This window comes from Trichosurus vulpecula, chromosome 7 (genome assembly GCF_011100635.1).
Source record: "Trichosurus vulpecula isolate mTriVul1 chromosome 7, mTriVul1.pri, whole genome shotgun sequence".
NCBI lineage: Eukaryota > Metazoa > Chordata > Mammalia > Diprotodontia > Phalangeridae > Trichosurus > Trichosurus vulpecula.
This window is the reverse complement of record NC_050579.1, coordinates 245,302,363-245,328,602: the sequence shown is the minus strand read 5'-3', so window position 1 is coordinate 245,328,602 and position 26,240 is coordinate 245,302,363. Positions and strand designations below refer to the sequence as shown.

At 46.5% G+C, this 26,240-nt stretch overlaps 1 protein-coding gene across 1 annotated transcript; it reads left to right on the top strand.

Annotated features, from left to right (window-relative positions):
• The first annotated feature begins 471 nt into the window (after positions 1 to 471).
• MDFI (MyoD family inhibitor) lies at positions 472 to 25,864 on the top strand. The gene is made up of 4 exons (XM_036769308.1): positions 472 to 571; positions 18,164 to 18,355; positions 22,443 to 22,691; positions 25,411 to 25,864. The coding sequence occupies exons 1-4, from the start codon at positions 472 to 474 to the stop codon at positions 25,665 to 25,667; spliced, it is 798 nt and encodes a 265-aa protein (XP_036625203.1). The 3' UTR covers positions 25,668 to 25,864.
• The last annotated feature ends 376 nt before the right edge of the window (positions 25,865 to 26,240 follow it).

Genomic DNA, 26,240 nt, shown 5'->3' with positions numbered 1-26,240 from the left:
AGGAGAAAAGGAGGTGAGAGTAGAAGGGAAAGAAGGAAGAACAGGAAAGAAGGGAGGACGGGAAAGAGGGAAGAGGGGAGGGAAGGGAGTGAAAGTGGACCAAAAGAAAGAAGGCTGCCCAAACCTTTGGGTGGGTAGAGTTGGGAGCCCGTGGCCAGGACTCCCCAAGTCTGACATTGAACCTCTGGGGTAGCCACACAGAGCTTCAGGAGGTCTAGTAAGTTTGCCACAGACTCAGGGAGAAAGGAAAGGGGGTAGGAAAAGAGAGCTGACTGCGATCCGCGTCCCGCCCCCCCCCCACCTCATGTTGTGACACCCCCCACCCACCCACCTCCTCCCGCTCTCCCGCCCCAAGAGGCTGGTTGGCTCTGTGGGAGCGGTGGGGGAAGCGAGGGAAGAGTCGGGGTCGGACGGGACGTCCGCTTTCCCCTGCCCCCTGCTCCAGCTCGGTCTTCTGCAGGTTCCGTGCAGATGTCCCAGGTGAACGGCTCGCTCTCCCGACGTCACGACGCACCCCATGGAGACCCCAGGCTGGGTCAGCCCCCCAGTCCGGTCCTGGATTCAGCCTCAGGTAGGCATGAGAGGGGGGTAGCACGAGAGAAAAATGAAGCCTTGGGGGCGGGGTAGGAGTTGGGGGGGGCAGCTCGGGAGAAGTGGGGTGGGGTGAGGTTCCTTGGAGATCAGGGACCAGGGTCTAGAGGACCTCGAAGGGGCTGGAGGTCTAGGAACTCAGATTTCGGGGCGAGGGGAAGATGTGGAAAGGGACAATTAGAAACCTAGCTGGACGGCGAGGGCTCCTTCCTGACTGTTCGCTTTGCTGGGTAACTATGGGCTCGGTGAGAGGTGGCGGGAAGCCGGGGAGGATCCCAGGGAGGGCTGAGGTCCGGCAGCACCATCTCTCCATCTCTCCCGCGCTCTCCCGCCCCTCCTTCCCCCAAACGCACACGTTCGTCCAAAAGGAAGAGATAGTAAGACCTCTCTTTGTGCCTGTCTCTGTTTCTGCCTCTGTCTGCCTTACTGCCTCTCTCCCGGTTTGTGTCCCCACGGTGCCTGTCCAGTGTAAACACCTTGGGGTGTGTGTATGTCTGAGTCTCTGGCTCTCCCTTCCCCTCCCCCGCCCCGCTAGAGTCGAGCTATTCCCGAAAACTTTTGTCTGCTCTCGCTGCGTCGCCTCCCCGAGGCCGCCGCCGCCGCTAGCCGCCCCAGGACCCCGCCCCCTCGCCTTCACCCTCACTCCTCTCTTCCCTGGCGGCCTGCTGTGTCTCTTCCCTCCCGCCCCCCACCTCCCACCCCAACCCCGGCCACAACCCACCATTCGATCACCTCGCTTGCACCCTCTCCTCCTCGGCAAACAACCCCTCCCCACCGGTCCTCACTCCTGGCTCCCCTCCCTGAACAGATTCTTTGCAAAGCAGGGACAGTCCTTGTCCCACAGCCCTTGTGACCTGCTGCCCCACTTCTAAGTGACCCGAGGGAGAGGAGGGCAGGATGCGAATGATTCTTCAGTGAGACTTTTGCGACCTGCTCAAAAAAGCAGTTTCTGAGAGGGGGGTGGGAAAGAGATGTACACCCAATTGTTCAGAGCTTTTATTTCCACTCCTCCACTTCTGTGAAGAAATCCCCCTCATGCCCTTCCTTCCTCTGCACCATTTAACAACTCTGTCCTTTCCTTTCTCTTCAATAAGGTCTGGCCTGGGGATCTTGTGACCTGGGTTCTAGGTTTGGCAGTGACAGTAACTGGAGGTGTGACCTTGGGCAAGTCACTTCCCTTTATCTGTGCCCGGGTTTTCTCATGTTTGAAATGAGGGGGTTGAGGAGGGAGTTTAGTATAGTGGAAAGAGACCAAGATTTGACGTCATGAGATCTGAGCTCAAATCCTGCCTGTTGTCTGTGTGATTTTGGTTGGCTTCACTTTCTCCATCTGTAATAATGAGGGGGATTGAACTATTTGCTCTTGAAGGTTCCTTCCAGCTTAAAGTCCTGTGATCTTATGATTTGATTGTTTCTAAGGTCCCTATTTTGTGATTTTTCTACCTCTCCCTGGGCCCTCAGATCTGAGCCTCTAATATTTGGAATCAAGTAATCTGGGAGACAAACATTTGAAGAATTGGACCTCTTCAGTCTGGAGAAGAGAAAGATGAAGAGTATTTTAATTTGTAGGTTCCCAGGCTGGGAAGAATTCCTATCCAGAGGACTAGCACCAGTTGTCCTCCATTCCTCTTTCTCTCTTCCCCTCATTTTCCTCTTTCTTCCTTTTGACCCCCTTCTTGCTCTGTATTTTCCTTTTCCCTGCACCCCATAACTTTCTCTTTCTCCCTTCTTTCCGCCTCACCTTCACCTTTCACTCTAATGCCCTCTTCCCCTTCCCCCCATCTCTCCATGTTCTATGACCACCTCCTCTCCCACCCCCCACCTCTGGCCTGAGCTGCTTTCTCCACTTGGTGGCAGGAGGAAGAGGGAGCTGGCTGGCTAGGAGCCAGGGGACCAGAGTTAACCGTCCCCAGAGTTAGGCCTCCAGTTGCAACCTGAAGCACTCAGACCACAGTCCTCCCGTTCACTCCCACCTTCCCCTTCCCCCATAACCAAATATGCCCCCTCCCCAAGCCCCAGATGGACTCAGACAATGCTGCTTTCATAGCACAAGGGCTGGCTTTGCTGATGCCTGCCCAAGCCTTGGGAGAACGAACAAGCTGCCCAGGAAGCCCAAACCGCAGGAGGCCCAGCCAAAACCCCACAGACGCCTGAATCCAGGACCAGAATCCCCCACGCCCGAAAGGGCTGACAAAACATTGGTCCCAACACTTTGGTTCTCCAAGGTTTACCCCAATCCCAACCCTGAACCAGCCAGGGAATCAAAATGCTAGGTCCCCTTTCTCTTCACCCCACCCCAATTAGAGGCTCCTTTTTTCTTACTCTGAAATTAACTAAGTGCTATGATGACAAATGAGAAGGACTCAGCAATGAGGAGTTCTCCATAATTTGGTGGGGAAAGCATGGCAAATTTCCATTCCTGGGGTGGGTAATCTCCTCTAATCCCCTACCCTCTAGATACCCAGAATCCACCCTCCCAAGATTATAGGCCCAGCTCTCCTCATTCAGGGTTTGAGTTTTAAGCCCACAGACCAAGATTCTGTATAATGTCTTGGCTTTCCTGAATTTGAGAAGCAGAATGGTAGAGTGGGGAAAGTACTAGTCTTAGACCTGAGTTCAAGTTCAGGACCCAAGAGAGCTGGCTAGTTCTAAGGACACACTCTAAGTGGTTGAAGGGGACATTAGAAGGGAGAAGTAGAGAGGACAGAGTCACTAGCATCATGGGGAGCTAACATCTAAGCCACCAGCTTGTGACTCAGAACTCCAAATGCGGCAGGTGGAATGAAAGGTAGACCATAGACAGAACTGCATGACACACCAAGGCATCATGGGATAGTAGAAAAAGCAATGGACCAAGACCTGAGTTCTGCCCCTGACTAGTTATATATGACCTTGGGCAAGTCACTTGACTTCTCTGAGGTTCTCTGTCTTCATCTATAAAACAAGAACAATAAATAATACCCGTCTGCCTCACATGATTTTTGTGATGAAATCCCTAAAGCTGAATATGAAATTATTATTTATGGTACAGTGAAAGGAGTACTGGTTTTGGATTCAGAGGTCCTGGGTTTAAATCTTGGCCCTGCTGTGTCATTTATGTGACTTTAGGCAAGTCACTTAATTTGGGGGGGAACCTCAAAATAAAGGTCCAAAGTAAAATTAAGACATTGGACTAGAAGACCCCAAAAGTCCTTTCCATCTTCAAATCTATGAACCTATTTATGGGCCCTCAAGGGAGAGGCTCACAGTCCTGACCTTGGTCCAGACCAGGCTGGAAGGCCACGACCATTCAGACCTCATTCTACATGGGATATTCTCCAGTCCACCTGGACTTGAGCCTTAAGCCTGGCTGGGTCATAAGAATTGTCTTTAATAATTAGGATGTTCATATGTAATCACTGGGCACCATTGGGGTTCCCCATAAATTCAGGCTGTCTTGGGGTTATCCCAGAGCCCTAACTCTGCCCAGTAGGCATTTGTAGTCCTCATCTTGGTCTGTCCCTTCACCACTGGGGCTCCTATACCAACTCTACCTTCAATTTCTACAGTATGTAGAGCATAGTCCTAGGCACAAAGTTTAAAAAAGACATAGTCCCTGCTCTCACGAAACTTACAGACCAATAGAGAGCTAGGACATGGATATAGATATCTGGAAGAAAAAATAATGCCTGTTAAAGGTAGTGTGGGGGAAGAGAAGAAGCATTTATATAGCACCTAGTAAATAGGTGGCTCAGTGGATAGGGTTCCTGGCTTGAAGTCAGGAAGACTCATCTTCCTGAATTTATTTGTTTTTTGTTTTGTTTTTGGAGGGGGAAAGGCAGGGCAATTGGGGTTAAGTGACTTGCCCAAGGTCACACAGCTAGTAAGTGTGTCAAGTGTCTGAGGCCAGATTTGAACTCAGGTCCTCCAGACTCCAGGGCTCACTTCACCACCTAGCTGCCCCCATCTTCCTGAGTTTAAATCTGGCCTCAAGACACTTATTGGCTATGTGACTTTGGGCAAGTCACTTAGCCCTGTTTGCCTCAGTTTCCTCATCTGGAGAAGGAAATGGCAAAGTACTCCAGTATTTCTGCCAAGAAAATCCCAAATGAGGTCACGAAGAGTCAGACAAACAACTGAACAACAAAAACTAAACACCAGGCCTTCTGCTAAGCACTTTGCAGAGATTGTCTCATTTGACCCTCACAACAATCCTTCAAGGTAGGTACTGTTAATCCCCATTTACAACTGAGGAAACTGAGGCAGAGGTTAAGTGACTTGCCTGGTAAGTGTCTAGGTTGGATGTGAGTCAGATCTTTCTGATCATAGGCACAGTGCTCTATGTACTGCAGCACCCAGTTGCCTCTAAGTGCATCATAGAACTTTGACATAAAACTCAAGGCTCCCATGTGGTGCAATAGATAATTATGGTGTAGTGTAATAATAAAGTAATCATAGCTGACAGTCAAATAGTGCTTAAAGGTTTGTGGAGCACTTCACATACATCATCTCATTTGATAGGCATGAACAGGCATTCTTATCTCCATTTTACAGATGAGGACCCACAGCCAGTAATCATCTGAGGCAGGATTCAAACTTGACTCTTCTGGATTACAAGTGATTCAGTCTTTCCTTCCCAAGATGCAGCATTTCATCATTAGAATGCTTTGCCGCTCTCCCACCCTCACTCCATTCACCCTGAATCTTTCACTTGGAATCAGTTCCTTTCTCAGAACTTCAGGTCCAATGCTATGTCAAAAGCTTTTGCCAGTGGATTCTTATCAACCATCAAAAACTTTCCTAACTTCTTGGCTAACGATTGTTTAGGGCTATTTGAAAGGAACTGCTTCCTCTTCTCTTCTCTTCCATCTTCCCCTCACCCAGCACTGAAAGGTACACTCTTCTGTGATTTTCTTTTTGCCCCTTCATCATTTTATTGACATCTTTTCTTTTTACACCACCTTTATTTCTTTTTAAAATTCTTTATTCATTTTGAACTTAAATACAAAAAGACAAAAAAAGAATATTTCCATGTACACAGAACAAAGTAAAAAGAGGATTCATTTCCATTTCATATTGTTTACTTTTTTTTGAAAAACTATGTAATAAATTCTAGACATCGTTTTCAAAGCTACCCTGCTTTTCTGTACTTCCTTCTAAGTTTTCTTTTGCTCTCTGCTGGGCACTTTTTTTCCTCCCTCCCCACTTTGTCCTAGAAAATATGTGTATATATGTAAAACCATACTATACATACTTCTATTTATCAGTTCTTTCTCTGGATGGGGATAGCATCTTCCTTCATAGGCCTTCTCTAGATGATCTGAGTATTGACAATACCCCAAATGACTTAATCGTTCAAAATTGTTCTTAGAACAACATTGCTATTACTGTGTACAACGTTCTCTTGGTTCTTCTCACCTTTATTTCCAAATACAGCTCTTGTCCTTCCCTCTCCCCAGAGAGCTATCCCTGGGAACAAAGAATAGGAAATAGAGGAGGGGAAAGTAGTTCAGCAAAACTAACCAGTAATTCAACTTGATCTGTTGTGTATGCAACATTCTATCCCTATAGCCCTCCACCTCCACAATGAAGGGATGGTGGTGTGGTTTTTCCTCATTTCTTTTAGTCCACATTATGGATTCTACATGACTGTCTGTTATGACTTTTTTTTTCTCTAATCACTGCGCTAGTTTAACTTTTTGGAAACAACACAGAAATAAGACTCTGCCTTCCTCCCTTCCCCTGACCCTGTAACTTGATGAGTTCACAAAACCATTGTATCTCTGGGCTAGAAGGGATTACAATGATCACTTAAGCCAACCCATAACTAAAGCAGAATTCCCTCTGTGGCTTATCTCAGAGGTCATTCTATTTCTTGGTTGTTAACTGAGTCTTGTAGGACTGGCAGTTAAAAACTGACCCTTCTGTCAAAACAAAGACTTTAACAGGGTAATAATAATACCCAGAGCTAGCATTTTGAGGTTTGCAAAGCCGTTTACAAATATCTCATTTGATCTTCACAATTATTATCTTATTTTACAGATGAGGTAACTGAGGCTGAGAGAGACTGAGTGCCTTATCCAAGATCACACAACTAGTAAGAGTCTGAAGCAGGATTTGAACTCAGGTCTTCCTGACTCCAAGCCCTGCACTCTAGCTGCCCCTAGCAGTATGGATAGAGGACCAAGCCTGAACTCAGGAAGACTCATCTTTCCGAGTTCAAATCTGGTCTCAAATGTCTACTAGCTGTGAGACACTGGGCAAGTCACTTAACTCTCTTTACCTCAGTTTCCTCATCTGTAAAATGAACCAGAGAAGGAAATGGCAAACCACTCCAGAATCTTTACCAAGAAAACCCCAAATGGGGTCACAAAGAATCGGACACAACTGTAAAACAACAAGAAAAAGCTGCCCCTGAATGCAAGCAAAGTGATTGCAAACAGGGCAGGGAATGGGTTAATCCTCAGCCTCGTCATGAAACTGGTCTTAGCTTCTGTAGGAACTTCTCAAGCTCTGAGTGGCTGTCTCTCAGTTTAATCAATCAACAAGCATTTAATAAAGGCCACCTAAGTGCCAAGCACTGTGCTGGATGCTCAGAGTTCAGCCACAAAAGTGAAACTAGTTCCTGATCACAGGGAGCCTTTGTTCTACCCAGGGAGGCAACACATACATGTACAGGTATAAATAGAACACATGAAAGACAGTATGGTGTAGTGGCTAGAGACCTAGCCTTGGAGCTGGCAAAACCTGAGTTCATATTCTGCCACTGAAACATCTACTGGTTGAGTGACTCTTGGCAAGTCACTTAATTTCTGTATTCCGCAGTTTCCTTGTCTGTAAAATGGGGATGATAATAGCACCTATCCTCCCAGGGTTGTTGTGATAATCAGATGAGATAGTATTTCTAAAGCACTTAGCATAGTGCCTGGCACATAGTGAACACTATGCAAAAGTTGTTATTATCATTATCATTATTATTACAAAGTAACCTTGGGAGGAGCAGAGGAAATAGCAGCTGGGGCAACTAGGAAAAGTTTCATGTAGAAGGTAATGCCTGAGCTGAATCTTATGGAAACCAGAGATTTCAGCAGGTAGAGATGAAGAGTGGAGTCCGTTTCGAGCATGGGGGCTAGTCAAAGGTGTGGAGAGAGGAGGCAGATTTGCCCAAACTCTTCCAATGGGTCCATTTTGAAGATGGTCATTCCTAATAACTTGCATCTACATCTATATCCTATGAACCTCGGGGCTCAGGGATCTTTATTCCCAAGACTTGCCCCCATCTTCCTGCTTCCATCTAGCAGAAAACAGCTTTGGAGAATTGAAAAGCCTCTCTCTTTTCTGCTCTTTGCCTCATGTACTCTTTTCTGCCCTAAAACAGCTTTGCTTTACTCTCTCTCTTCTTGTAAACTCATAGACCCCAGAATGTCAGCACCAGAAGTGACCTTGTAGCTCATACAATCCCTCATTTTACAATGGAGTGTTCATCCAGTGAGTCAGTGACAGAGCCAAGACTGAACCCCAGATTTCTTGATTCCTATTCCAGGGATCTTTCTACTTACATGCTACCATCCTGTACTTAAATACTATACAAAACTCTAGCCTCTAGGACAGTAAAGTCTTTCCCAATACTTTATCTGGGTGTAGAGATGGCCTTGGACTCTCCAAGGCCATGCCAAGAGAATACAAACTCTGGAGTATCCTGTCCTTTAAGTCTGGAAAGGCTTTGGGTGTAGGCCGCATGATGGACTATGTGTCTATTGTCTGAAGTCCAGTCTATCCAAGTATGGAAAGATATCACCACGGTTTTGCCTGCTGGGTGACGAATTGTTTTGGCCGCAGCAACTCATAAAACTGTCCAGCAAGCCACAGAAAGCTTTAGATCTTCAGTGGGAAAGAGAATATCCATGGGAATGAAATCTTGGTTCTTAACAGAATTGCCAAATCTCAGAATTGGAAGGGACCCAAGAGGCTATCGAGTTCAAACCGTCCCTGACCTCTCTATATTGTCTCCCAACAAGTGGCTATTTAGTCTCTGCTTGAAGTCATCAGTAAAGGGAGACCCCCCCCCCAAGGCACCCCATTCTACTTTGGGATGGCTCTAAATGTTAGACAGCTCTTCCCAACATCAAGCTTAAATCGGCCTCCTTGTAATTTCTAGCCATGGCTCCTATGAGCTCCATCCTCTGGGGCCAAGCAAAACAAGTTTAATCCCTTTTTGACATGATATCACCATCTTGGAGGCACCTATGTACAATCAAAAGAGCACTGGGAGCCAAGGGACCTGAATTCCACTGCCTATTAACTGTGTGACCTTGAGCATCATCTCATGTGGTTTGGACTAGCTGGTCTCAGAGATCCCTTTCAGCTTTGAATCTTATAAATATGCTGCTCCTAAGTCTTTTCTGGGCTAGGTAAAATTTGCCCTAGGTATCTTCAACTCATGCTTGCTTCTGTGATGGGTTTTGCCACTTGTTCATAATTCTAGTTTCCCTTCTCTGAACATTCTCTAGCTTCATCTATATCCTTCTTAAAATGAGGTGCTCAGAACTGAGGACAGTCCTTCAGATGGAGTCTAACTAGACTTGTTCTCTTGGACCCAGAGGCCAAGCTAGGATCTAGAAGCAATGGTAAGAAGTTGTAGGGGGTTGATTTAGGCTTGATGTCAGGAATAGCTGCCTAACACTTAGAGCCATCCCAAAGTAGAATGGGCTGCATTGGGAGGTAATGGGTCTCCTCTTATTGGAAGTCTTCAAGTAGAGACTAAATGGCCACTGGTTGGCAGATGTATTAGAGAGAATTCTTGATCAGGGATAGATTGAACTTGATGGCCTCTTGGGTCCCTTCCAATTCTAAAATTTGGCTATTGTGTTAAGATCCAAGATTCCATTCCCATGGATATTTTCCACTGAAGATTTAAAGTCCTCTGTGGCTTAGTGGACATGCTGAATTTTTTTGAGTATATTATTTTTCCCAATTATATGTAAAAACACATTTTAACATTAGTTTTTTTAAATTTTGAGTTCCAAGTTCTCTCTCTCCCTGAGATGGTAAGCAATTTGATATAGGTTATACATGTGTAATCATGCAAAACATATTTCCATATTAGTCATGTTGTGAAAGAAACCCAGACCAAAAAAGAACCCACAAAAAAATTAAGGAAAGTGAAAAATAGAATGTTTCGATCTGCACTCAGACTTCATCAGTTCTTTCTCTGGATGTGAATAGCATTTTTCATTATAAGTCCTTTGGAATTGTCTTGGATCACTGTATTGCTGAGAAGAGCTAAGTCATTCACAGTTGATAATTATACAATATTGCTGTTGCTGTGTACAATGTTCTCCTGGTTCTGCTTGTTGCATCTCTCGCTTTTGCATCAGTTCATGTAATTCTTTCCAGGGTCTTCTGAAAGCATCCTGCTCCTTGTTTCTTATAGTACAATAGCATTCTATTACAAACATATACTACAAATTGTTCAGCCACTCCCCAATTGGTAGACATTGCCCTCAATTTCCAATTCTTTCCCACAAAGTGAATTTTTTCAATTAAATTTTATTTTATTTTCAGATCTACATTCTCTCCTTCCTACCACCACTTCCCCCATTTTCCCATTAAGAAAGCAAAAAAAAAAACCAAAATTCCTGCTATATACACATATATAGTCAAGATAGAAGTATCACCTGCACTCCATATATTTAAAGATGGATTTTCTAATTCAATGTGATTCACCATGTGGAAGGAGAGCTGACTGGACTCCTAGTCAGTCTAGGCTATGTGGGGATTAGTAGAGGAAGGGTCCTCTTAATGCTTGAAACTTATCTTAGGATCACATAGTCACAGACTTAGGTCTGAAAGGATCTTGAGAGGTCTAGTTCAGATCCTTCATTTTACAGATGAGGAAGCTAAGGAACATAGAGATTAAGTGACTTATCTAGTGTCACAGAGCTAGGACATGTCGGAGGTGGAATTTGAACCCAGGCCCTCTGACTTCAGATCCAGAACATTAGCTGCCAAATCCACAACTTTGCCTGGCAAATACAGAATCTTGGCTGGCAAATCCAGAACTTTGCCTGCCGGATCCACAACTTTAGCTGCCAAATCCAGACCTTTAGCTACCAAATCTAGACCTTTAGCTACTACTTCTTAGCAAGATTATATTAGATAAACCACTTATTAAATGCTTACTACTTTTCAGGCATTGTGTTAAGTATTCATAATAGAAATATAAGCCCAGGGGCAGCTAGGTGGCACAGTCAGTAGAGCACCGGCCCTGGAGTCAGGAGGACCTGAGTTCAAATCCGGCCTCAGACATTTGACACATGTACTAGCTGTGTGACCTTGGGCAACACTTAACCCCAATTGCCCTGCCGAAAAGCAAAAAAAAAAAAAAAAGAAAGAAATATAAGCCCAAAAAAAGGCAGTCCCTTCTCTTAAGGAGCTAACATTCTTTAAAAAACAATTTTTAAATTAAGTTGTATTTTATTTTTTGATCTACATTCTCTCCCTCTTGCCTCCTATCCTCCCTACTGAGAAAATGAGAAAACCAAAACTCCTGTTACAAATATATATAATCAGGTAAAACATATTCCCACACTGGCTGTGTCCCAAAAATATATACCTCAATCTGCACTCTGAGTCCATAATCTGTCATTCAGGAGATGGGCAACATGTTTCATCATGAGTCCTCAAGAATTGTGGTTAATTTCGTGTTGATCAAAGTTCTTAAGTCTTTCAAAGTTGCTTGTCTTTGTAATATTGAAGGGGTGGACCTTCTAATAGAGAGAGGGAGTAGAAATGGGGTGGAGAGGTTCCTACATGAATTGGGAAAGCCAGGCGGAAAAATAATCAGGTAGGGCCTGAGCCAGGTTAGAAGTGGACATGGTCCTCAACTAGAGGGTCTAAAGAGGAATTCACCAATCAGAGCAGGAGGCCACAGGACTGGAGGTGGAAAAGCACTAGAATGCTGAGCCAGGTTAGAAATGGGCAAAGCACTGAGGTGTAGAGTGCTGGATTTGGAGTCACAGGACCTGGGTTCAAATTCTGACTTTGCTACTTTATTACCTGCTAAACCTTGGGCAAGCTGGGCCTCAGTTTCCCCATCTAAGATAGAACTAGCTAATCTTGAAGGGCTCTTCAGTTCTAATCCTCTCCCGGAACATAGTCTCTTGGAGAAGAGAGTGTAGCCCTTCATGATTCTGTACTTCCTGACACCTTGTTCCCTGCCTTCCCCTCCCTTTGGACAGCTGACATTGCAAGCCACTCGAACATCAAAGCACCAAGGTAGTTTTTATGTTGAATTTTTTTTCCCTACCTTAGTCAGGACTCTTGGAAAACTTGAAATGTGTGGGGCATCATGGGGCATCTCTCTCTTCTCTCTTTCGATAGATGTCTCTTAGACGGATAGGAGAAAAATGTAGACACTTGAAAATGTCTCTCTTTTCTGGCCATTTTTAATTTTTTTCAATTCTATTCCTTCCCAGACAGACTGACCTTTGTCTACCTGGAATCTCGGTAGCAGGGTCCTCTCCCCATTTCTGGCAGTACTCGTGTTTGTGCATCAGTTGTTCTTGGAGGCTTCCCCTTCTACTTCCTATATCTCAGAAGTGTTAGGGCCAGTGTCCCTTTCTGCTCTTTGTACTGCTTCCTCAAGGATCAGCCAGATATCCTTCACCATTTCTTCTGGAGACCTTCCTCCCCTGGACACTTCCGAAGCCTGTTTTCCATTGTTTTCTCTCCTAAGGCTTCCTTTGGTAGCCTCCTTCAGCTCCTTGGCTGACGCTTTCCTGTGAGCAGCAAAAAATAATCTAGACTAGGTAAGAGGTTTCAGATATAAACCTCAAGATTAGATGTTGGGGAAAAAGCAATGTCTTAGCACAGTGTCTGGAACATAATAGGCACTTAATAAATGCTTGTTGAGTGAATGAATGAATGATTCATTTTAGAGTCAAAACATCTTGGATCTGCCACATATGTGACCTCAAGTAAGTCACTTCAATTCCTTGGGTCTTGGCTTCCTGCTCTGTAAAATGAGAGGGCTTGGATGGTTTATTAAAGTCCCTTCCTCTGAATTCCCCATTCTGTGATTCTCAGATCTTCAGGGTTCATGCCCAAGCCTCTGAACCCAATGCTTATCAGCCTGGGATGAGGAGGACACTGAAGAAATCTTGGGTGAAGGATCATAGAATCAGAGGTTTCAAGTTGTAAAGTACATTAGAAGCCAGCTAGTCCCAATATTGAGACCTCAGAGAGGTTAAGTGATTTGTTCAAAATCCCTCAGATGGTAAGCAGCAGAGCTGGGCTTTGAACCTACCTCTTCTGACCCCAGAGCCAATCCCTTTCCTCTACACCGTAGCTCCTCTCCCCAGGCTTGTCCCTGCCACATCTCCCTCTGCCATAACAACAAAAGCCTTCATTTCATCCAGATTTGGCAGGTAGGGACACAATAAGCATGTGTTAACCACTTACTGTGTACCAGACACCATGCTAAGAGCTGGGGATACAACTATAAGCAAATAGGACAGTGCCTGTCCTCAAGGATTTTATATTCTAATGGGAAAGACAACATAAATAGGGCATCTGCGTCAGGACTTCTGTGGTAGGGTCTCAGGTGGAATGATCTATGTCCCACTCTGAAGGTGCTTCTAGGGTCAGGGAGGCCCCCATTCTTTCGGAAAGTCTAACAATCCAGCTAGGACTCGCCAGCTGGCTCAGAAGCTTCCCTGTTCTGCCGGTTTGGTCTTTGCAATTAAAGGAACTTTACTGGCCTGGTACAGGCCTCAGCTTGGCTGAAAGAGTCTCCATCCACCATTACTGTGTCATTATTTCTTGGTTGCTCCCTTTCCCTTCCCCCTCCCTCTCTCATTCCTAGCTCTTTAGTTCTTTCTGAAATTTGGGACTTGAGAGTAGCTATATGGCTTTAGGGAAGCCATTGAAATTCTCTGGGACTATTTCTCTTGCTCCCTCCCTCTGTGAATGGGGAGGGGGGAGGAGAAGTTGCCTCATCTGTGTAATGGGAATGATGATTTTTGCCCTCCCTACCTCTCAATGTTGCTTGTGAGGGGTGTGTTTTCAAAATGTAAAAACATAAGTAGAAGCTATTATTTCTAAGGATGCCTTGCAGCTCTATCATTCTATGATTAATTTTTCCCTCTTTTATTCTTCCTCACACTCTACCTCCCTTTCCCTGCTTCCCTACCACTAGCCTTATATTTTTTTCACTCTTTCTTGTACTTCTTTACCCTGCCTTTCTTCCTCCCTTCTCAATCCTTCACTCCCCCTTTCTGCCTCTCCCCATTCACCCTCCCTTTCTCTCATACTTCCTCTCTCCCTGTCCTTCCTTTCCTCTCCCTTTTCCCCCTTCTTCTTCTTCCTCCCATCTTCTTTTCTCCTTGCCTTTGACCCTTCACTCTCCCTTTCTTCCTTTCTCTTTCCTCCTTGCCTCTCACCATTCACTCTTTCTCCCTTTCTTTTTCCTCCTTCCCTTTCTCCTAGCCTCTCCCCTTTCACTCTCCTTTTCCCTTTCTCCTCCCATCTTCTTTTCTCCTTGCCTCTTATCTTCATTCTCCCTTTCTCCTTCCTCCTTTTCTCCTTGCCTCTCCCCTTTCACTCTCTTTCTCCCTTTCTCTTTCCTCCTTTCCTCCTTGCCTCTCCCCTTTCACTCTCTTTCTCCCTTTCTCTTTCCTCCTTCTTTTTCCCCTTGCCTCTGACCCTTCATTCTCTCTTTTTCGCATTCTCTTTCCTCCTTCCCTTTCTCTGTGCCTCTCCCCTTTCACTCTCACCTTTTCCCTTTCTCCTCCCATCTTCTTTTCTCCTTGCATCTCTCACTTCATTCTGCTTTTCTTCTTTTCCTTCTCTTCCCTTCTCTTCCCCCTTGCCTTTCTCCCCACTTCCCTCTCCATCTCTTCCCTCTGCTCCCTCTCCTTCCTCTCCCTCTGTATCTCTCCCTCTCCTGCTCCGGTCTTTACTCTCCTCCTGCTTCCCTCTTCAGTCTCTCTCAGCTCATCTTCTCTGATCCCATAGCTCTCCTGCATTAATTTCAGACTGAATGTAAATAAATCCATTGGATGGCATCCAGTCTAGTTCAGTTTCCAGCTCCAGCTGCCCTCCCTCTGCCCTGTGGCCAGTCTCACCCCAGACCTGGCTTTACCATCACCTTGGCTTTGGGAAAAACCATGGCATTACAGGGCAGGATCATAAGCATGTGGGCTTTATAGAATGGAATGAAAAAAAGGCTTCCCTACCCTTGACCCAACCCCTGTATTTCATGGTGACACTGGCACACCTCCCACACTTTCCTTTCCTTCCTATCTGGCTTTCATAGAATCGTAGAACTAAAGCTAGGAGGGACCTTTAAGCCCATCTAGTTCAATCCTATCATTTTACAGATAAGGAAACTGAGGCCTGCGGAGCTAATGAAATCCATAGTTACACAGATAGGAGGCTTTAGAGGTGGGATCTGAACCCAGAGCCACTGCCTTTTGCACTGTTCCACGATGAATCTCTTGTCTCCTTCCTTCCTGATTCTCTTGCCTACTACCACTTCTTGAGCATTCCTCTCCATACTGCCCAGCTTTCCTCCTTCCTCTTTCTGTTACAAGAAAGTCCTTAAACAAGTCTTGAGGGACTGAAGGAATAACTGGAGAAATTCTCCTCCTCTCCCTCAAGACCAGACTTCACACTTTAGAGATAGCACATCCAAAGATGAAAGGAATGCATACTCTGTTCCTTCCCCCCACTATTCCCCCATCCTGCTGTCAAGGAGAAGACAATTAAGCTCCAGGAGCAAGGCCCAGATCCAGTGGGCTCACTCTCAGCCCAGAGGGGCCTGGCCAGCTCAGAGGTCCCACCCTGCTTCCTCAGCCCAGCTTGCAAATCTCAGGGCAGGACTGTCATTTGCCTTGGGCAGGTGTGAGCTTGTCAAGCCTGTACCTGCCTTGTTCTTAGCTCTAGACACCACCTACCCCTCCACTGGGCACTGGAGCCTTCATTCAGGCCAGGGACACCCCAGGGATCAGTGAAAGTCAGGGGCCCCTCAGTAGCTCTCCAGAACATATAGAAACTGCTCCCAGGTAAGGAACACCAAGCCCCAGAGAAACTTGTTTTCTCTTGCTGGGGCAGATTTTTATTCCCAGGGTCTGGTGGCCTGATCCTACTTCCCTCCTCAGTTTTTCTAATTGCCTGTTTTTCTCTGCATTTGGAGGCTAGTCAGAGCTAGGTAGTGTGTGAGCCCCACTGGCCTGCTCTGATCCCTGACTCAACATCTGTCTGTCTTGGTCTGTCTTTTAATCCTAGAGCCTTTCTAATCTCCTATGAGTTGTCCCATGGGTCTGTCTGAACCTTTACTTTGGTGTGTCTTTCCCTTTTGCCATGATAGAAATGGAGAGGGGAGTTCTAGAGCTCCCTTTAGGAGTCCTTGTTTCCAGAAGCTCCATAGTAATTTACTTTGATGGGGACCCAGGCTACTCCATTCCAACCTTGCTGCTTGTGGTGACCCTTTGTCCCACTGATTTTGCTGCCCACCCGATCTCTCTTCCTCTGGTCTCCAGTCAGAGGCCTTTCTCATGCCTGGGGGTGGGGAATCATTCCCCTTTTCTCCTCTGCCTTCCAGATTGGCTCCACTCCAAGGCTCTCTGCCCCAGCCACTGTAATTGTGGGATTGGGGGTGGCTCTGTTTCTCCCACTTCCGCCCACTGTGCAGAGGGTCATCCTCTATAATTATAGATGGCAGCCCAAGTTCTTCTGCAAGCCCTCCTGTTCTTTGTCTCTCCCTTTTGTCTCACGCCCTTTCTGCTCTGACTCTTGCTATCTCTGTCTCCTCTTTTTCTCTCCTATTTTCTTCACTCATTGTGTCTCCTGCTCTGTTTTTTTCTTTCTTCACTCTGCCTCTTTATTTCTCTATCTATCTTATTGTTGTTGTTTGTCCTTCATTCTGGAAGAGGACAGATGACATCTGAAGGGTGATATCTTGACTTGTGGGTGAGTTGGATTTAAGTGAGGCAGAGCTGTGCAGAGTCATCAGCCTCACTATCTCCTCCAGAATCATCAGAGTCCAGTGGCAAGACATAGGTCAGGATGACTGGCAATGACCCCAGATACAAAGGGAGACCTTGGTCTTTTTAAGCTAAGGTTTTTCGCAGGTCTCAGTTTGTCTGAGCAACACCCATTCAGTGGTCTGTCTCAAAGAATGGTCATAGACTTAGTGCTGGAACAGATAACAGAGACCATCTAGTCCAAAACCCCTCTTAAAAAATGAGGAGACTGAGGCCCGGGGAAATTAAGTGACTTGGCCGAGGTCACACAGGTAGTATCTGTCTCCCATCCTCTCTCTCTCTGGCATTCTCAAAAGAGATAATATTTGTAAATCACTGAACACAGTGCCCAACACAACAAATGTTAATAAATTATTATTCCCTTCTCTCCCTGCCTTTTCTCTCTACACCTCCCTGTCTGTTTCTTTGTCATTGTGTCTCTGTTATTCTCTCTTTGTCTAACTATGTCCTTTCTTCTTTTTACTCTCTCTCTCTCCCCCTCCCTCCCCCCTCCCCCTCTTCTCTCTCTCTCTCTCTCTCTCTCTTTCATTCTCTCTGTCTCTGTCTCTGTCTCTCTCTCTCTGTCTCTCTCTCTCTTTCTCTCTGTCTCTGTCTCTGTCTCTCTCTCTCTCCCTCTCCCTCTCCCTCTCTCTCTCTCTCCCCCTGCCCCCCCCCCCCTTCCTCCCTCTTTTCTCTCTCTGTAACTGTTTCTATCTCAGACACAGATTCAGAGGGGGAATAAACACTCAGAATCCTCTTGGTCAGAGGCACTCAGCCCTTTGTGTCTTAGATCTGTTTGGCAGGCAGGTGAAGCCTAGGGACCCCTTCTCAGGATAACATTTTTAAATGCATAAAACAAAATACATAGGTTTACAAAAGAAACTAATCATGGTGAGATAATTAGCAACATAGATATAGATATAGATATAGATATAGATACAGATAGATAGATATAGATATAGATACAGATATAGATATAGATTTAAAAGTCAAGTTCATGGACCCCAGGTAAGAATCGCTGTGTGTCTGTCTTAGACTTTCTCTGTATCTCACTGTCTCTTCTGAATCGTTGGATCTGTCTGAGCCTCTATTTCATTTTACAGATGAGGAAACAGAGGCTTTGGGAGGTCATTTTGTCCAAGTTCATATACCCAATAAGCAGGAGAACTAGAATTAGAACCTGGTTCTCCTTACTCTCTGGCCAGGGCTTGTGCTATTTCGTCTCTCAGTCTCTCTTCTCATTGGGGTCTCTCCTTTTGCTCCCTGTTTTTGCCTCCTCTTCACTCTGGAACCATCTTTCCTCTTTCTGCTGTATAACTTCGGCCCCTCCTCTGGGCCACAGCCCCCACCCCCTCCACATAACACACATAATGTGGTTTGGGAACGTTCTATTTTGAGGCTGGTGCTGCTGGCGGGCAGGGCAGGGTTGGGTGGAGAGCAGTGGGAAGGATGGCAGCATAAGGACCCTAAGGCAACCATGGGCAAGGGGGCCTTGTGGGAGATGCAAAACTGCACCTCGTCCTAGAGGTCCCTAGAAAATGTTTCTGAGTTATCTGTTCTCTCCTCAGCCCAAGACAAATCCTTGTCTCCATCTCTCCTGCCTGAACTGGAGGTAGCACCATCCCCCCGCTTTTCAGAGGCAGCACTGGAAGAGGCCCTCCTAAAGGAAGAAGCTCCCCCTATGCCCCAGGGTAATGGACCAGGGCCCCCCCAGGCCTCAGAGAGCACTGAACTTGCCATCTCTCCAGAAGCTGTGACATGTGAGTCTAGAGGAGGGAGGGGTGCAAAGGAATTTAACAGACTTTTGTGGGATGTCTTTTATGTGTATAATAACACAGTGCTAGTCACAATGGCAGGGGGGGGTATACAAGAAACAGAAAACAGTATATGCCTTCAAAAAGCTTAAAGACTAGCTGGGGAGATACCCCCCTCCCCAACACACATATATAAATATTTGACAAAAATGTGTGTAAGCATGCATGCACACATAGAGCTTGTGTGGCCCTGGGCAAGTCACTTAACTTCTCAGTGCCCCAGATACTGCCTGAGACACAATTTTCTAAGACTATAAATTGCAGAGCAAATGGTAATCTTTCTGGCACAGAGGAGCATTCTCTATGTGGATGAAATCACAGGTCTATTCTAAAAATGTATTTACAACTCTATACATCAGTGCATACATTCACATATACATAAATAGATAAAACTATATATTAAGATCTTTCCCTTTGTAAGCGAACTAGGGGATAAAGGAGCAGTGAAACCTGGCCTCCTATTCTGAGGGGCCATAAGAAGGAGGGGAAGAGGGGGAGAAAAGAGACATTCCTATCCCTCCCAGATTCTGAACCTAGCCCATTGACCTTATAGGCAAGGGCTGGAGCCACCTGTGGCTGGGTGAGTAGAGTGCTCAGTCAGGACATCCAGGGCTGTGATTTGCATTCTGGAAATCTGGGGATTTTATTGACCTCTCTCCCTGCTCCCTCCCAAATGTGAACCATAGACATAAGGGAGAAAGAGGTCAGCTTCCTGGGCATAGGGGAGGGTAGCACGGGGTCAGAGTCAGACAGATGCTCCTTGTGTCTAGTGGGCTGTGGTGTTTGCTCTGTGACTCAGCTCGCTGTCCCCCATCCCCACCTCCAAGAGCACAGGCAGCCTCTGTGTCTCCCTCCCACAGTCTCACCTCCTCTCACCCAAGCCCTGGCCACATACATATTTGGTTTCAAGAAGATTTGTAGTGTGGGAGGCAGGGTAGGGGGTATGGGAGAACTCTCAAGGACTCTGGGCATACCACCATAGTGGATAGAAGGACAAGAGACCTGAACAGGGTTGAGAACTCCTCATGGTGAAACCCCCCAATACATTGAGGCAGAGAGTTCCTCACTCTTGACCTAGGGGCTGCCCCCATACATTCTCTCTCTGTCTCCCTCTCTCTCCTCACAATACACACACACACTCACTCACGCGCACCCACACATGCACATTTACATGCACGCAGCCAAATACACACATGCATATGTGTATGTATGAGGCAGCCCCCCAAAAAGCACCCAACATGAAGCCTGTGTCTAGTGTCTTTTTCCTCCAAAGTCTACCAGCCTTTTGTCTTCTAGCTTCATCTCCCCCAATTTCTGTTCTATTGTCCCTGTTTTGGGGTCCTCATTTCTATCATTCTTCTGTTTCCCAGGCTCCTTTTTTCAGTACTCTTACCCCCCTCCCTTCCCCCTACCTTGGCCTCAAGACTCTTCTCTATTGCCATCTATCTGTTACTCCCCTATCCCTTCAGAGTTTCCTATCTGCAGTTTTCGGTCTTCTGTCCCCTAGTGTCTGGTCTATAGTCCCCACATTAGTATTCCCCCTTTCCCTTGTTCTCTGCCTTGTCTCTTAATCTCTTGGCCCACCACTGCTATCTCTCAGTCCCCTATGTCTCAGCCTTCGGAATCTAGCTCCCAGCACTCCTCCTCTTGGTCCCCACCTCTCCTTCTTGGTCCCAGCTCCAAGTTACAAGGAACACAGGCTTTGACAAAGAGTTCTAGAACAGGGGGTGTTGGGGATCTAAGCAATAATAACCTGGAGAGCCTGTCTTCAGGCAGGACAGGTTTCCAGGTTCCCAAGTTCCTAAGTGATTGGAGGGAAGGGGGTTCCTGCCCCAGGACAAAGAAGCCTTTGCAAGCAGAGATCAGGGAGCTCTGAGCCTCCTCCAGCCCCTTGTGAGCAGCTCTTCAGCCCCTAACCACAACAGCACTGCTTCCCCAACCTTAAGGGAAGTGCGGGTGCCATGAGGGTGAGGTGGGATGCTGGAGGGACAAGAAATAGCCTGGAGGCTGGGTTAGTGGCTCAGGGAACTTCCAGAGCTTAACCAGCCTCTGCCCCATTAACACTGAATCTAGTCCCTCCATCTGAAACTCAACCAAATAATTCCTAACTTCAGTGGGCTCCTTTCCTCAGTTTCCCCCAAGCTCCCTTCCATCAAAAATGCTGCTACCAGAGGGCTCTGGTCTTGGGCCAAGGCAGGAAAGCTCAGGAGGGAGCAGAGAAGGAGAGAGAGAGAGAGAGAGAGAGAGAGAGAGAGAGAGAGAGAGAGAGAGAGAGAGAGAATGTATGGGGGTAGCCCCTAGGTCAAGGGTGAGGAACTCTCTGCATCGATACCACATGTGGCCTTCTAGGTCCTCGGGTGCAGCCTTTTGACGAGTCCAAGTTTTAGAGAACAAATCCTTTTATTAAGGGGATTTGATTCAGTCAAAGGAACACACTTGAGAACCTAGAAGGATACACGTGGCCTCAGGGCTACAGGTTCCTCACCCTGGCCCTAGGTTCTAGGGACAGACTGGAGAAGAGGAGGTGGGAAGGACATTCCTCTCCAAACAGATGTTTCCAATAACCACCCCCCCCACCCCATCACGTGAAGGGCAGAAATGGCTGGGGGTTGGGGGGCAGGGAGGAGCTGCTGGTTAACTGCTTCCCTGCCTATTCCTCCCCACTGCCCTCTAAGAACCCAGACCGTTTTCCCTCCTTCTCAGGAATAGCTTTCTGAGCAGGACAGGGCAGCTGTGGACCCGAGAAACGAGGGTCAAAGTTTCGGAGGGTCAGCATACTTTCCAAATACACAATACTTAAACCTATGAGTGTGGATTATCTTATCTCCTCTACCCCAAATAGCCAGTCTTGTGGGGAAATGAGGTAGTTTGGCAGAGTTCAAAGGGCACTACATCAGAGGCCAGACCTGAGTCATAGTCCAAACTCTGTGTCAAACCCCTCTTGTGATTTGGGGCCAGTTACTTTCCCTCTGTGGGCTTCTGTAAAATGAGCGGCTTAGACTGCGAAGGTCCCTCCCATTTTTTGTTCTGTGTTTAAACATTCTTTATGTTTAAGGGTCCCTCCAATCTCAGACATTTTGTGTTTGTGTTCTAATGTTCTGTGTTTTCAGTGTGCCATCTTGGCTCTGCCCCACCCCCAACATTCTCTGTTCTCAGGTCCTTCCCCATGCTAACATTCTGCATTCTAATATTCTGTGTTCTAAGGTTCTTTCCAGTTCTGATATTCTGTTTAAACATCCTCTGTCCAGAGAATGCTATCTTCATTCAGAGAAAGAACTGTGAAGTTTGAATACAGATTGAGGTGCACTACATGCTCGCCTTTTTTGCTTCTCTTTTGTTTTTGTTTTTGGTTTTGTTTTGTTTTTTTGGTTCTGTCTCTTCTTTCTCATGATTCATTCCATTGATCGTAATTCTTCTCCACAACTTGACTAGTGTATAAATTAATTCAATGCGAAGTTATACATGGTAGTTATATGAGATTCCAGGCCGTCTTGGGGAGGGAGGGCGGAGGGAGGGGAGAAAATCTGGAACTCAAAATTATGTAGAACCGTGTGTGGTAAACTAAAAATAAATAAACGAATTAAAAATAAATAAATAAATAAACATCCTCTGTCCTAAGGTCCATCCAAGCTCTGACATGCTGTGTTTTGGGTTCTAATATTCTGTGATCTAAGGTCCCTGCCCATTCTAACATTCTGTGTTTAAATATTCTATACTCTAAGATTCTTTTTAGTTCTACTATTCTGCATTTAAACATTCTATATCCTAACGTCTAAGCTCTGACATTCTGTGTTCCAAGGTCTCTCCCAACTCTGACATTGTGTTCTATTTAAACATTCTGTGTTCCAAGGTTTTATGTTTGAACATTCTACATCATAAGATCCATTTAAGCTCTGATATTCTAGGCATCTATGATATTATGAACCTATGACTTCTAATTAAGAAGACCCTCCTGGGGACTAATCTGGCATCCTGGGCCCATGGGGGTTCCTGGAGGCTCCCTAGCCCCTCCCCTTTTTCCTTCTCTTTCCAGGCCAGCCTCAGGGGCTTCCCTCTCCAAGGGGACTTCCTGGGTCCTCCAGCTTTACCCCGCTATTGCCCAATGGTGCTGGCCATTCCCTGGAAGCGGGTGGCCCCAAGAGGTCAGGGAACGGCACACTGGGTGGCCCCAAAGCCCACCGGAAGCTGCAGCCACACTCATCATTCGCCAGCCAGGGCAGCAAGAAGAGCAAAGGAAGCACAAAGTCATCGGCTTCCCAGATCCCCATTGAGGCTCAGGAAGGTAAAAAAAAAAATCTTATTCCAAAACTCTTCCAGAAAAGGTAAATCATGGTACTCTATGTATCCAGTTGCTTGAAGCTGGGTGCTAGGGAAGGGTGCCCTTCCACTCTGAATTACCCTACTGTCATTACAGTCTAACAGGGCTACCAGGAATAGGTTCTCTGATCCAGTAAAGTACAAGGAAAACAATAGTGGATTTGTAGATCTGGTTTGAATTCGGTCTTTACTGTGTGACCCTGGATAAGACATGTGCCTTCTCTGATCTTTAGTAGCATCCTCTGTAAAAATGAGAGGGAGGGGTTTTACTCAACATTATCTAAGGCCCTTTTCAGCTGGAATCATAGTAAGTTTTATTGCTGTTCAGTTGTTTTAGTCATGACCTTACTTGGGGTTTTCTTGGCAAAGATACTGGAGTGGTTTGCCATTTCCTTCTCCAGCTCATTTTACAGATGAGAAAACTGAGGCAAACGGGGTTAAGTGACTTGCCCAGGGTCACACAGCTAGTAAATGTCTGAGGGCAGATTTGAACTCAGGAAGAGGAGTCTTCCTGACTTTAGGCCTGCTGCTCTATCCCTGCCCCTCATAGTAAGTACCTCAGTTCAAATATCACTCTGCTATTTACCACCCGTATGACCTTGGGAAAGTCTCTTAACCTCCTTGAGTCTCAGTTTTTCCTTATCTGTAAAATGAGGGGGTTGGACAATAATCTCCAAGGTTCCTTCTGGTTTGAGATCTCTGACGCCATGATTCTGTCTCCCTCTTCTTATTGGTGTACTCCACTTGAAGCCAACTGGAAATATGGAATCAGTAAACCAGCATTTTACTGTGTGCCCAGGCCTGTGAGGGTTGTAGGAATAATGGAAGATGTGGTTCCCTGCCCTTGAGGCAGCTGGTGGCTCAGTGGATAGAAACAACGGGCCTGGAGTCAGGAAGACCTGAGTTCAAATTTGGCCTCAGATACGTCCTAGCTGTGTGACCCTGGGCAAGTCACTTAACCGCTGCCTGCCTCAGTTTCCTTGTCTGTAAAATGGGGATGATAATAGCCCCTCTAATCTCCCAGGGTTGTTGTGAGGATCGAATGAGGTGATAATCGTAAAGGACTTAGCACGCTGCCTGATACATGCTAAGGGTTATATGAATGTCACTACGACTACTACTACTACTACTACTACTACTACTACTACTACTACTACCACTAGCTGTGTGGCCCTGGACAGATCATTCCCCCTCTGCCTGTATCAGTTTCTTCAAACGTAAAATTGAGACTAATAGTAGCACCCAACCTTGCAGGGTTGTTAACAAGATCAAATGAGATGATATTTGTAAAGCGCTGAACACCGTGACCGACACATAATAGATGCTCTGTAAATGCTTATCTCCGCCCCTCAATTGAGCCACACAAACTGGCAAACATGATTAATAGGAGAAAAATAATCCAAGAACCATATAAAGAAGTATGGAATCAAGGGCTGAATGTGTGACCCGGTAGCAGAATGTAAGTGCAGTTGGAGTTGAAAGGAATCAGAGAAAATCAGCTTTGTAGGAGTATTGTTTGTAGGACTCCTTTGAACAGTCGGCTCTCTCAACTGTAGAAATCCAGCAGCTATCCTGATAAAGATTTAGCCCAATGTAGTGGAAAGAGCCCTGAGCCAAGCTGGAACTAGGGTGAGGTGACTGGGGCTTTTCCTCAGGGCACCAAAATTTAGAGGGTCCTGATAGCACTTTCAACTGATAGCAGAGTCACCTAACTGTGTCCCCAAATTAATAAGAACAACAAATTAAAATAGGAAGTTGTAACATAATAATCCCTCCCCTGGTGTCCTGCTTAAAACCAAAGTGAGCTCAGAACCGGCCCCACCTTACTCCCTTCTGTCCTCACTCCCGAAGAAGCCTCCTCGACAGAGCTTCTAGGGTTTCTCCTTTCCCAATAAACATAGTTTCTAAAAGTTGATTCAAGGACACGTTTTGTGCTGTTTACTCCAGCTGTGTTGTTTGAAGCTTTGTTCTGCTTCCCAAAATTACTAGCTATTGCTCTGCCAAGGAAGCGTGAGTTTTCTGCTCCTGGCTTTACTACTGACCCACTGTGTGGCTTTATGCAAACCACCTCCCCTCTCTGGGCATCAGCTTCCTATAAAATGAAAGAGTTAGACTAGCTGGCTCCTGAGGTCCTTTCCAGCTCTAATGATCTCTGAGTCTAGAATTGGAGAGTGAAATGATACAGGGGGAAAGAGAGTTGGGTTTTGAATCAGAAGTTGTTGTTGTTCGGTTGTGTCCGACTCTCCAGGGTCTTCTAGGCAAAGATCATTAATGCAGTAGTTTGCCATTTCCTTCTCCCAGCTCATTTTACAAAAGAGGAAACTGAGGCAAACAGGGTTAAGTGACTTGACCAGGGTCACACAGCTAGGAAGTATCTGAGGCTGGATTTGAACTCAGGAAGATGAGTCTTCATGATTCCAGGCCTGGCACTCTAGCCACCGTACCACCTTGCTGACCCTTGAGTTAGAGAATCTGGGTTTAAATCCCAGCCCTGCCACATGCTGTGTGTGTGACTTTGGGCAAGTGATGGTGTTTCTCTGGGCCTCGGTTTCCTCATCTGTAGAATGAGGGGGTTAGATCAGATGAGCGAGAAGGTCTCCGGAGCTATGGCCCCAGGATCTTCATTCCCCATCCTTTCTCTCTTTCCAGTTCTTTCTCACTCTTTTGTTCCCTGCCCTCACCAGACTGCTGTGTACACTGCATCCTCTCCTGCCTGTTCTGCGAGTTCTTAACGCTGTGCAACATTGTCTTGGACTGTGCCACCTGCGGCTCATGCTCTGAGGACTCCTGCATCTGCTGCTGCTGCTGCGGAGGGTCAGGGGAATGTGCCGACTGCGACCTGCCCTGTGACATGGACTGCGGGATCATCGACGCCTGCTGTGAGTCGGCCGACTGCCTGGAGATCTGCATGGAGTGTTGTGGGCTTTGCTTCTCCTCTTAGCCCCTGGCCCCAGGAGAGGTGCTGGGGGAGAGGGGAGACTGGGGGGAGGGCTGGCTCCCAACCCAAACTGCCAGCCCCCCCTCCCGACTCCCCACTACAAATCAAGCTGCCTCCTTGCCAAGGATTCAGTTGGGTCTGCCTTGAGCTCCAGACTGGCAGGGTGAGCAGAGACAACTCCAGTTTAGAGCCAGCGGAGAAAAGAGACACAGGAGGGCACTGTAGCCATCCCCTTCCCCCCCACCCCTTCTTCCTCAACCCCCAGCACCCTGGACTAAGCATGGAGCCCTGATATGGGAGAATCCCACATGGTGACAGACTTAGAGACCCAGAGGTCCCAGACAATTAGTGAATCGATCAGTAAGTATTTATTAGTCTAAGGTCTTAGGGGCCTGTCCTCTGCCCCTACATCAATATAACTGAGGAGAAATTCTAGAAAGGACAGTACCCTGGAGGTAGGCCAAGACCTAGCTCCCTTTGTCGGAGCCCTCAGGACCTGGCTTCAGTACACTGTGAAAGTCAAGGGAGATGAGCCTTGGGGAGGAAGGGATGCTACCAGTCACCGATAATCTTGGG